Raw genomic sequence first — 11,383 nt, 5'->3', positions numbered from 1 at the left:
GAACAGTGAACAGAATGACGAAGCTCTTCATATCAAACGTTACATCTGATTTGACTGCTTGTATAGTGTTGATGTGTTCTTCGGATACACCTGTGTGGTTAAAATGAAAGTATGATTAAAATGACGATATGTATATGACTTGTGTGTGGTTTTGTGTTGTTGTAATATGTGTATTTGTTTAAAATCGCTGTGGAATTTTCGATCAGCTTCTTGTTTGTCACGTTAGACTTGTAAAAATAACAGAGAAGTTTCTAATATTTATTGTCATTTTTTTGACAGCTTTATAGTTTATACCATAGATTCTGTGCCTTTTTTGTAATTTATTCAATTATTATTATCAGTCTATTCTCAAAAGTAACCCATGTTGTGTATATTCTGTTACAGGTTTGTTATTATTCTATTTATTTAAGTGTATTAGTTTAAAATTTTGCCTGATGTGGAGCCCTACCGACATAGTCGTGACAGTCAAACAAGCTCGAAACTTGTTAGTAAAGGGCAAAAATGGTGTAAATGATGCGTATGCTACAATTGAACTTGGCAAAGAAAAGTTTGCTACTTCCCCTGAACGATCAAATTCACCAACTTGGCTTACAGAATGTTCATTTTCACTGCCACAAGGTAATGTTTTAAACTCTTTCATATGTATTGGTTGCATAATTTATGTGTTAGGTTGTAAAATGGGCTTTTCGGTTTCTTGAGCAGATTGAGTGTGACAAGTAAAATGTATTCAAACCAAAAATAAACTGAAATAAATGTTTTGAAAAATATTAAATGTTTTATTGAAAGAATAGGATATCTTCTGTGACAACTAAGCATTTTGAAATTGATTGTTTTAACTCCAGTACTTTTCAGAGTTCAAACACAAAATTGTTTTATTATTTTTGCTGTAATGGGTGCAATAGCAAATAGATTGAAAAATGAAAATGACCTGTAAAGTAGTGACTTTACAAAAGTTTCCTTGTATACAACACATAAAGGGAGGAGGCAGTCTGTTTAAAACACAAAGCAAATTATTTGTGGGATTTTTCCAGTAATTTGCACTTTCTTTGGCTGTGAAGTATGTAAAACAGAGGCGTAATTGGCAGCTTGGAGCTAATCGTGATGCTCATAAGACTAATTATAACACCACCAGGCATGCCATGGTCAAATGTAAGCCATTATGTGCCTCTTGTTTGTACGCCCTCAGGCATTTAGGAGCCTGAATTATGTTTTGAATGTTGATGTACTAGGCTGATTCTCCCATGCATCCTTGTTCTTATACTAGCATGATTTTTTATATCATATGTGGTTTAAAAGATACAAATCTTTGTTGGTTGTAATGTACACACATTTAGTATTTTTCTTTGTACAAAATGTCTTCAATCAATTAAACATTTAATGTTTTTAACCAATTAAAGTTTGATTGCTTTATTTCTCCAGGTGGAGTTCTAAACAACAAATGTGTGGTATTTATCAACGTTTACCACAAGCGTCATGGTAAACTTGGCTTGGAGTCAGATGAATTTATTGGACAAGCTCAAATACCACTTTCAGCCCTCAATTGTAATGATAACAAACAAAGGAGCAGGTATTACAAGACAAACCATTCTGCAAAACGCACTTATTATTGTTTAAAAATGTACTTTTGTATGTAATAGTGAAATCAGCCCTTTAAAGTGCATAAATTACATCAATTGCCTATTATAAATGTTCACCAGTTGTGCTATATTTTAAATACTCTGATTCTGGGTTTTCAGATGGTACACACTTGGCAGCAAAAAGAAGGACAACAAAAAAGAGAGGGGCGAGGTTGAAGTTGGTTTTAAGTTTCTTACTCTTAACAGGTAATAAAAACACATTGTAAGTAGTTAAGGACAATAGGCACTAGGGATTGTCTAACTTATCCATTTGCTCAAATCTGGAAACACAAGGGTGCTTAATCAATCTTTACAGTACCGCTAATGCATGTTTTTGCATGATATATTCCTGTTGTGGTCATACTGCAATGTTACATAACAGATGGTAACATTGACGAATAAAAACACTGCTGGAAAATGATGGCAACTTTTATCAATTTTGAGATTTTACTGTTTAGCTGGAACAGCTGCAAAAACACAATGGCAAGCCACATAGCCCTCACAATTTGTTGTTTGGCATCCCCTGACTTCCCAGAATTTGTTGTAAAACTTCCAAATTTGTGGAACTGCAACTTTAATGTTTGTTTTAGGTCCGGTGTACTGCCAGACAAAAAAGAAAGTCCTAAACCACTGCGACTTTTAACAACTGGTTTGAGAGGGAAATTCCGCAGAAGGTCGGAGGATGAGGATTCAGGTGTTGGGTTTGGAGATACTGAAAGATTTTCACCACTCGGCATGGGTAAACATAAAATTGTCTGTTGTTTACTTTCTAACTGTTTCAGTTTCTTGCCAGGTAAATGAACTGCCTTTTCAAACAAAGGCTTCTGTTTCTGTGTGTCTACATTACTTTTTTCTATAACTCCATGCCACCCCCTTTGTTTCTGTTGTGCAGCACCAAGTAGTGATGTACCGAATCGGCTAAATTTTGATTCGCCGAAACCGAATATTCGGCGGTTTTGCCGAATCAACCGAATCATTTATGACGTCACGCGAAGTCGTACGCTACGCGTTTGACGTGAAAAAATGTTTATCTACCAGGCAGCCAGTGCAAAATAGTTGTGTTTCGTCCTTATTTCAGTTCTGTGGGGTTTAAAATTGCCTTAAGCATGATTGGCAACCTGCCAATGAATTACTAATTTTTTTGACTACAGTGGGAAAAACGATAATGTGTTGAAAAAGATAAACATTGACGCAATTTTCGTTATGTTTGGGCTTTTGAAAGATTGCATGGACCTTAATAAGCAGAAAAGACACGTTTAACGCTTTAAATTTTTGTTCGTAAAAGATTCGGTTTCGGCCGAATCGCAACAAATTATTCGGCCGAAACCAAACCTTTGCAAAAATGATCGATTCGGCCGAATAAATTCGGCAAACCGAATATTCGGTACATCTCTAGCACCAAGTTGCTTCCCTAATAATGTAACATTCATTTTACATTTTACTTGACAATGACAATAGAAACTGCCAGAATGTTGTAATGTTTTACATAATATATTGACTTGTTTCTTTTTGTTCAAGAAAGTTTAAAAACATGAATTGTATCACTGAACATTGTATGAAGTAGCATTGGCCCAAAGTTAGGTTATTGTATGTTTTGCCGAAAAGATATCAACAAATTCTAATCCTTCTAGGTCGATCATTAGAGAATTTGTCAACAATTTCTAATTCACCAACTGGAACATTTGAGCGATCCTTTCACACAAGTTCAACTACAAGTTCACCTGGTGTTCTAACGTCAGCTCGGGGCTCTGCAAGGTAAATACCAAGGAGATTAATTAAAAACACTGACAGACAACAATGGTACTAACTCCACACAAACTCCCATGGCATTTATTTGCGCAAGTTTCATGAAACTGCTTTCCCAGTTTATGTCAGTGTGTCCAAAGTTGCCAAATGATCAGTTCAAAACACTCATAGGACAGTGTCTTTTTGAAATGTATGACGTTTTGCAGTGGGGTATAGTAAATACTTCTATCTAAATTGGTTGTCCTGTTTAAACCATAAGACCGAGGTTCTCAACCAGGGTAAAATTAATATGCTCTATGGGCAAATAAAAGCATTCCAAATTCATGAGCTAAGCGAAATTATTGTTAAACAAACTTAGGATCAATTTATTATCAAAATATGAAAGGTTAAGATCCTGTGTCTTAATACCTTCATGTTATATAAAAACACATAGTCAAAGTTAGTATTATGATCTGTGTGGAGGAACTTTAATGACCACTTTCTGCATAAGCATTAACATTTATTAGTTCTAACTACCTGACATGGAAATTGTACTTTTTGTGGAATACACTATTGTTACCCACACCTCACAAGCCAAACAATATTCTTCAATTATCAAATAAATTGGAAGTAATTGTCCGAAAGTTTTTTGATGTTTCTCATTTTTAGACACCTATTAAAAATAAGTGCCTGTGAGTGTTCAATATGTTGTTCTTTTATCAGAAACTTACAGTCCCACCAACTTGGCTCTGCCAAAGCCGTCAGTGTTGATGTTTTAAACAAACCACCAATGCCAAGAATTTCATCATCTTTAAGTCGATCAAACTCAGGGGGCTCAAGTAAGAACATTTCTACTTTTTTATCCGGTCACTGACAGTTATGTATTGTTCACATAGCATGGTTGATTCTGTTATACCATGCAATGTGGCAAGCATGTTATTTGGTGAAGTCGCATGCCAAAAAATGTGCATGTGGGGTTTTTAACTTGTTTTTTTTTACTTTCGTAAATACAGTTTAACACTAACAACTAATTTATTAAAAGCATTATTTTATTTTACTAATGCCATAAAAACCTGTATGACATTTTACAAACACATCATTTATTTTGTGAGTGTCAAGAAGTATTGCCTTATACCTTCCCAATAAGTGTAAAATGCAAATTTGCACTGATTAAGCCATAAACGTAGGACAACCAGTTTGCCCAGCACCACATTACATCGTTTTTCTTGTTCAAGTGTTTCTATCTACCCATAGAGACAGCATGTCTTTAAAAGTATGTCATTTAATGTCTGCCAACAAAGCAATATTAGTAAAGCACTTCAGTTTTAATTGACAACCCCAAACTGTGTCACAAGTTAATATCACTGTGCATATTAAGGAATTAGGTCTTGTGGCTTAAGAGGCTTAAGTTTTTACAGTGGTTTCGAATTACTGCAACAATCAAAGTTGTGTATGGCATTGCTACAATAGAACACAGCTGTGAATGATTTATCACTACATTGTCAGCCACTGAATAACCACATGCTGATTACTTGCTTGTATGATTAAATTATTGATTACATAAGCTATTTGGTATCTTGTGATTATTTTGCAGTGGGCTAATAATAGTGACTGACATATCTTTTCTGCAAAAGGTTGGCTTAGTCACTGATGCTTAGCTGCATAAACACGTGATTATTGTTTAACACAATATCTTTGCAAAGGAAATTATCTAGCATTCTACTGTCACTGTTACTTTGTTTCCATGGCCACTTAATGATGTAAGTGAGTTCATTTGCATAACAAATTTTAAAAAAACTTGAAAAGTAAGAATGTGAGGGGTAGCGAAAAACCCTGCGGTCATCATGTCAGGTACGCCTTTTTTCATGTTTGCAATGGCCATGGAAATGAAGTATTTATTATTTCTGTTTATTTTTCACATTTAATTTATCATTACTTGTGGTATGCAAAGCGTGATACAGAATCAGCCAGTGCCCCAAGCATTCCCGTATGCCAAGGCACCAACTAGAAAAATCTAGCCTGCTTGGGAGACCATCTTGATTAGGTATAACGCCTTCAATGGGCCTGGTGTACTATAATTAAAGACGGATTGTGCCTTAAACACTGGCCTGCATCAACATTTCAGGACTGATCCCAGTATGAATGTATTTATCTCAATATTAATTGTGGCACTGCATAGTTTTTACTCTTCAATATGGTTACTGGCAATATTTTATACATTTTTTTGCATGCTTTACTGTGGAGGTGGTAACATAATAACAAAAACCAACTAACATTACTCAGGTGACAAAGGTCATGGTTCGGCGATGAAGCAGCATGTTCGCAATCGCTCCATGCCAAATGCTCAGCTCAAAACAGTCATGGGGCAGCTTCACCCCTCGAAGAGCGATGTCTGCATTAATGGAAACCATTTATATGTGCCAGGTGGTGGTTGGTGGATTTTGGTTGAAAATAACTGCATGCTGTAATTAACGTTTGTTGGTGTTTACATATATACATCAATTCAGTAAAAATGTCTGATTTGACTGTGTACCAGCTGTTCTTTTGTTTGCTGATTTTTTTGTTGAGTTTATATACCTTCGTTAAAAAAAGAACAGCAACAAAATTTCACTCAGACAATCACCAAGCTGGAAATAGCTGTGCAATGTTACAGGAAAAAAGTTGAGGTCACATTTTAGTGATAATGGCAAAATACGCTGTAGCTACATAATATACTGTGTGAACTAAATTAAACCTCAACTTTTTGTAATAGTTCCCAAGTTAATGGACACTATACATATACTTTCCAAACTTAGTAATAAAACTTCCCCAATTTCAATACCAAAACTTTTCCAATCTAAAATTCTGTATGTAACGTTTTGACAAATCTTCTGACAGTTGTATGTTAAAAAATAGCTAGACAAGTAATATAAATTTGTTGTGTTTTTGTATTAGGAACGCAAGAATCCTCAGGTTGCAGTAGTTCAAGTTCACCAGAGTTTAATCGCAGAACTGGGTCATTCACAAATCTCAATGAAAGCTCTTCTTCTTCGCTGCCAAATCCTAGAATCAAATCCTCAAACAAGTAAGTCACTCAGATTCACTACATAAAACATCTGAAGCGAAGCAATGCTGACAAAGAAAATGCCCTGATTTAAGCTATAGTTTTTATTTTTTATTTTTGATGTATAAATAAGGCTTACAGTTGATTTGGTATCACATTTTCATGTGTGATAAATGAATATTTATTGCAATTGGTTTAGAATGATCATATTCCTTCTAAAAGTGTTTAAAATAGTCTATAATAATTGTTGGGTCTTTAATGACATGGAATATCGCACAATGTTGCATGAGCTTTTTATGTTTTGGTGTATAACTATTGCTTACAGCTGACTTAAAATCACATTTAGGTGTGTCATAAATGAATATTTGTTGCAATTGATGTAGAATGATTGTAATCCTTCTAAATGTGTTTTAAATGGTCAACTAAAATTTCGTCAAATGTTTTTTTGGCATGAAATGCCATGTTCTGACCCAGTGAGTTTTTTTATGTAAGGTAAATAAACAAGACTTACATTTCACTTAAAACTGCAATTTAGTGGTGTATTAATACATAATTGCAGCAGTTCATTTAAAATGATGATAACCCAAGTGTTTTGAACAGTAAGCGTAAAAATTGTTTACTTTTTTGCAGCAATTCTAATACAACGAAGCGTCATAGCATTGCTGATATCAATATCACCAACCCCAGGCAAAAGATTGCTCCTCTGCCCAATCTATACAAGCCAAAGAATTACTACCGTCTGGATGTAAAGGAACTTCGCAAAGTAGGTCCTTCAACTTTGGCACGCACCACTTGACTCTACCATTTGTTATGCTTGCCCCCTGTCGGTCGCGTAAATTTGGTAAAATTAGAATTTGTAGTTCAGGGTCTGCAGACTGGAAAGGTACTGCTTTTAGGTACACCTTGCCCAGTTAATGCCGCGTTGGATATACCATCTCACGTTAATACTCGGTGCCCGGTCGAGCACGCTCGGTGCATTGTGACGTCACAAACATGCTACATTTGTAGCTTTCCAAAGCCCCTTACGTCACCAGCGGTATATTAGTCCCCACAGGCCCCAGAAGTACGCGTTTCCCACCGTCAAACTCATTTAAAAAATAGTCATTTTTGTTCTTGGGTACCGTTTTGAAACAATATATCGTTGATAATGTTTTGGCACAATACTCAGCTTGGTATAAGTTACAGCCATATACCACTTATAAACTGAAACCTTGCATCAAAATAGTTACATACTAACTGCTTACAAGTTTCAGTAAGTGAGATAACATGTAATATATAATGTTTCATTTGTTTTTAAGGTTTCCACAATACACGAGGACAGTTCGACGAATTTTCACACGATGTCCCACGATCAGTTAGTGAAGCTGGCAACCAAACAACAAGCTGAAATCGCCGACAGAAACCAACACTTAAGGTAACAGTTTTATATCAAATGCCTTAACTGTTTCATCCATAGTTTTATACATTTGTTTGCTCTGAATAAGGTAAAATATTTTTTGTCGAAGTTGCAAATAAGTCCTCAGACATAAATTCTCTAACCCATAAATTTGATTTTTATTGCGATTTCAAACTTTTTTGCGAGGGATAAGTACTGTAACCCAGTGGTCGGCAACCGCCGGTCCGCGAGGAGTTCGTTACCGTGCCGTATACTTTTTTAGGTTAAATGCTTTAAACCATTTTGTCCCTGTATATAGATATTGGATAAATATTTGTAGTTTTTTTAAGGCCGGACCGCGATAAAATTTTATTTTCAAAAACAGCCCGCTGTGCAAATAAGGTTTTCGACCCCTGCTGTAACCTATACTCACTAAAAAAAACATGTTTGGCAGATAGGCCTGTTAAAAGATGTATAAAATGTGCAGATGTACGAAATTGATTGGTGTACACCCTGTCATCAAAATAAAATATAATTATGTTTCAAATGTGGCAGAAAGCGCAAATTCAGCCCATTTGGTCCAACTTTTAAACTCATGGCCTCAGCCCACCCCGACTTACATAACTTGACTTTATATCAAATAACATCAATTTTTGCTTTGCAGAGAATTGGAAGATTACATCGACAGTTTGTTGTTGCGAGTTATGGTCTGTACACCACAGATACTCGACCAAACATTTGATATTGTGGGTAAACAGGACCGCAGGTTTTGAAACCAGTTTCCACCAACACCACCAAAGCACTTTTTTGTCTAGAGCCTGCCATGCTCTGGTCTTTTTGCAGTTTTTTTTTTCCTTTTTTGTACAGGGTAAATCTAAAAGTGTCTATGTTGATAAAGATATATTTTCTTTTGTGCACAGGCAGAAAATCATTTTTAATTCCAATCTACTTGATTGAGAGGCCATTATTGCATTGCAATTTTCCTATATAGATCTGATTGAACTGTTGTTAAATGGTGCTGAACTTACACGGTACAGAAATGATTTTGATAACGCTCCTTGAAACTGGAGTGAAGTTTTTTTTGCACGGTGCGGATTTTTTTGTATCATTACAGTCTTTACCTGCCAGTCGAACTGCTTATAAATCTTATCGGTGTCTTGAAGCAAAGCAATCAGCGAAAAAACTATTTTCTACGTTTTTGTCCACCTAAGCAATCTCCACTATTGCTGTGTGGTATTGTTGCAACATTAACTTAAAGCGGTCGCTATTAGGGTTTTTTTCAGAACAGTACAAAAGTCGACTTGCGACGGTGCACGCTAGTCTTAGTACCTATGGTACGAAAAATTTGCCTTTTCTGTACAAGCGTTTCCAGTTTTTTTGCGGTGTTACAATCGCGAAGGTGCCAAGTTGCCAAAGATTTTTTTGCATTGCATCCTCAATTTTTTTCATATGCTGCGAAGTGTCTGAGCCATTTTGTCCGGATTTAATGCCGTTGCCAACTTTACACGATAAAAATGTAAATATTACATTTGTTGGTTCAGTTGGTCGTACTTAAACGGCATTTTAGGACAGCCATTCTCAATCCATTCGATATCAGTTACAACAATTTGGAAGATATTCTTCTGGTCTTCTGTTGCCTATATTGTATTGAATGATCACAGCCTAAGTATGGTCTATGTTGCAAATATTTTGTCGATTTTTTTTTACAAATACGAAACTACTACTAATTTACCTGTGTAGTTTAAATGTCGTAAAATCGTGTGACAGTCGGCGCTGTACTCCAATGCTGTGCCTATCATCACAATGAAAAAAATCTATCTAGTCTGACAATTTGCTTTGGTATGTTCGACTTTTCTGTTTTGATGATGGATTTCAACGACTGAAGCTGGATTTTTTACATTTTTTGTGAAGTTTTGTTCTTCCGTTTATTCTGTAAATAAATGAATTCCAGCGATTTAACAAACTTTTCATAAAACAACCGTTGCAATCTAACAAGGAAATGATGGCTGGTGTTTTTCAAAACGCCACGTTATTGACATTGTCGTCACATAGTAAATGCTATAATTTCGGACAATGGGAATGGAAATGAAAGCCTAATTAAACTTAATGAGTTGTAACTAGAATCACAGTACGCCAGGCCCATTAAAGACGTCATACCGAATCAGCCGGTCACCAAGCATTCAGCACTTCGACGTCTGCATCGACGCTTCAGGGCTGATCCCTGTTATGAATTTATGTTCATCTTAATTGTAACTAGAATCAGCTAAATTTCGGTTCGGCCGAAACCGAATATTCTGCGGTTAACGCAACGCGTTTAACATAAAAACGTAAGTTTATCTACCAGGCAGTTAGTGGAGAATAGTTTCGTCCTTATTTCAGTTCTGTGGGATTTTACATTGCCTCAAGCATGATTGCCAACCTACCAATGAACTACTGATTTTTTGACTACAATGGAAAAACTTCGGTTTCGGCCGAATCGCAACAAATTATTCGGCCGAACCGAATCTTTGCAAAAATGGCCGATTCGGCCGAACAAATTCGACAAACCGAATATTCGGTACATCTCTAGTTGTAACCTTTCTACTTGCTTTTTAGCATAGTATGTTTTGCTTATGTAATCTTGCAGTTTTTTTTCATCGACAAAAGCACTAAACGTAGTTATTCTGCTATTTTTTCGTGAACATACAGTGGTAAGTATTTTTAAAACTTTAGTGAGCCAAACCTATTTCGAACAAATATAGTTTCGCCACTGAAAAAAAGAAAGAAATTAGAGTCAAAACATATGTATTATTGCTGCTCTTCGTGATTTTCTCTGTCTCCTGAAAACCTTAAATCAAGAAGAAATCAACTTATTTTCTTATTTTTTTACCCTTCTACATATTACATATTTCTGACAACAGGCAAATTTTTGTTGTCACTTTTCGTCATAATGTTTTTTTCTTCTTTTTTTTGCGTCCACAACAACCCCAGGACGTACAATAATCCTGAAACAGTTGAGAACCAATAAAATAATCAGGGCGTCGAACCGCTTGTATACAAGCGTATTATAATACGGGTTCAGGTTCGGTTCGGGTTCACTTAGTTTTGTTCTAAGGGGTTCGTTTTTGGTTCACGTTTTTAAAAATGTATATTTTCGGGTTCGGGTTTTGTTCCGGTTCGGGCAAATTATCCGGACCAAACCGGTTTGCGGTTTGAAACCGGTTCACAAATTATAATAAAGACTGCATTTTTTACTGGTTCGGTTACAGTCCAACGACAAACAAAATATGAGGTTCAACTCTGGTTCGGGTTTTTAGAAAATCGTAATAAACGGATCGGATTCGGTTCGGGTTTAATGAAATAAACCGCTCAAACCGGTTTACGGGTTCGGATTCAGTTCCGGTTTGACGCCCTGAAAATAATACACTCCCCAAGTCTATGGTTGAGATGCTTGCCCCTTGTCTCTTTGCTCTTTTTATTGAATTGCTTGCTTTTGTTGCTGTTTTATCAATATTGCATTATTTTTACGAAATCCTCGATGCAGTCTTCCTTAAAACTTCTATTAAAACAAACTTGTATTTTAGGCAATTTAATAGCTTACTCTAAATTGAGATTTAAAATTACTAAGGCATATTTGTTTTAGTT

At 35.8% G+C, this 11,383-nt stretch overlaps 1 protein-coding gene across 2 annotated transcripts; it reads left to right on the top strand.

Moving 5' to 3' along the window:
- Positions 1 to 357: 357 nt before the first annotated feature.
- On the top strand, positions 358 to 9,722 carry LOC145224237 (rab11 family-interacting protein 2-like). Of its 2 annotated transcripts, XM_080090694.1 has the most exons (11): positions 358 to 618; positions 1,420 to 1,567; positions 1,737 to 1,823; positions 2,207 to 2,355; positions 3,248 to 3,371; positions 4,065 to 4,180; positions 5,625 to 5,765; positions 6,276 to 6,405; positions 7,015 to 7,147; positions 7,683 to 7,798; positions 8,424 to 9,722. In XM_080090694.1, the coding sequence occupies exons 1-11, from the start codon at positions 435 to 437 to the stop codon at positions 8,530 to 8,532; spliced, it is 1,437 nt and encodes a 478-aa protein (XP_079946820.1). In that variant the 5' UTR covers positions 358 to 434; the 3' UTR covers positions 8,533 to 9,722. The 2 variants fall into 2 exon arrangements, with proteins under 2 accessions (XP_079946820.1, XP_079946821.1); XM_080090695.1 differs by lacking the exon at positions 5,625 to 5,765.
- Positions 9,723 to 11,383: the final 1,661 nt, after the last annotated feature.

This window comes from Phallusia mammillata, chromosome 4 (genome assembly GCF_965637545.1).
Source record: "Phallusia mammillata chromosome 4, kaPhaMamm4.hap1.1, whole genome shotgun sequence".
Lineage (NCBI taxonomy): Eukaryota > Metazoa > Chordata > Ascidiacea > Phlebobranchia > Ascidiidae > Phallusia > Phallusia mammillata.
Note: the sequence above shows the minus strand (reverse complement) of the source record. Positions and strands in the feature narration are given on the sequence as shown.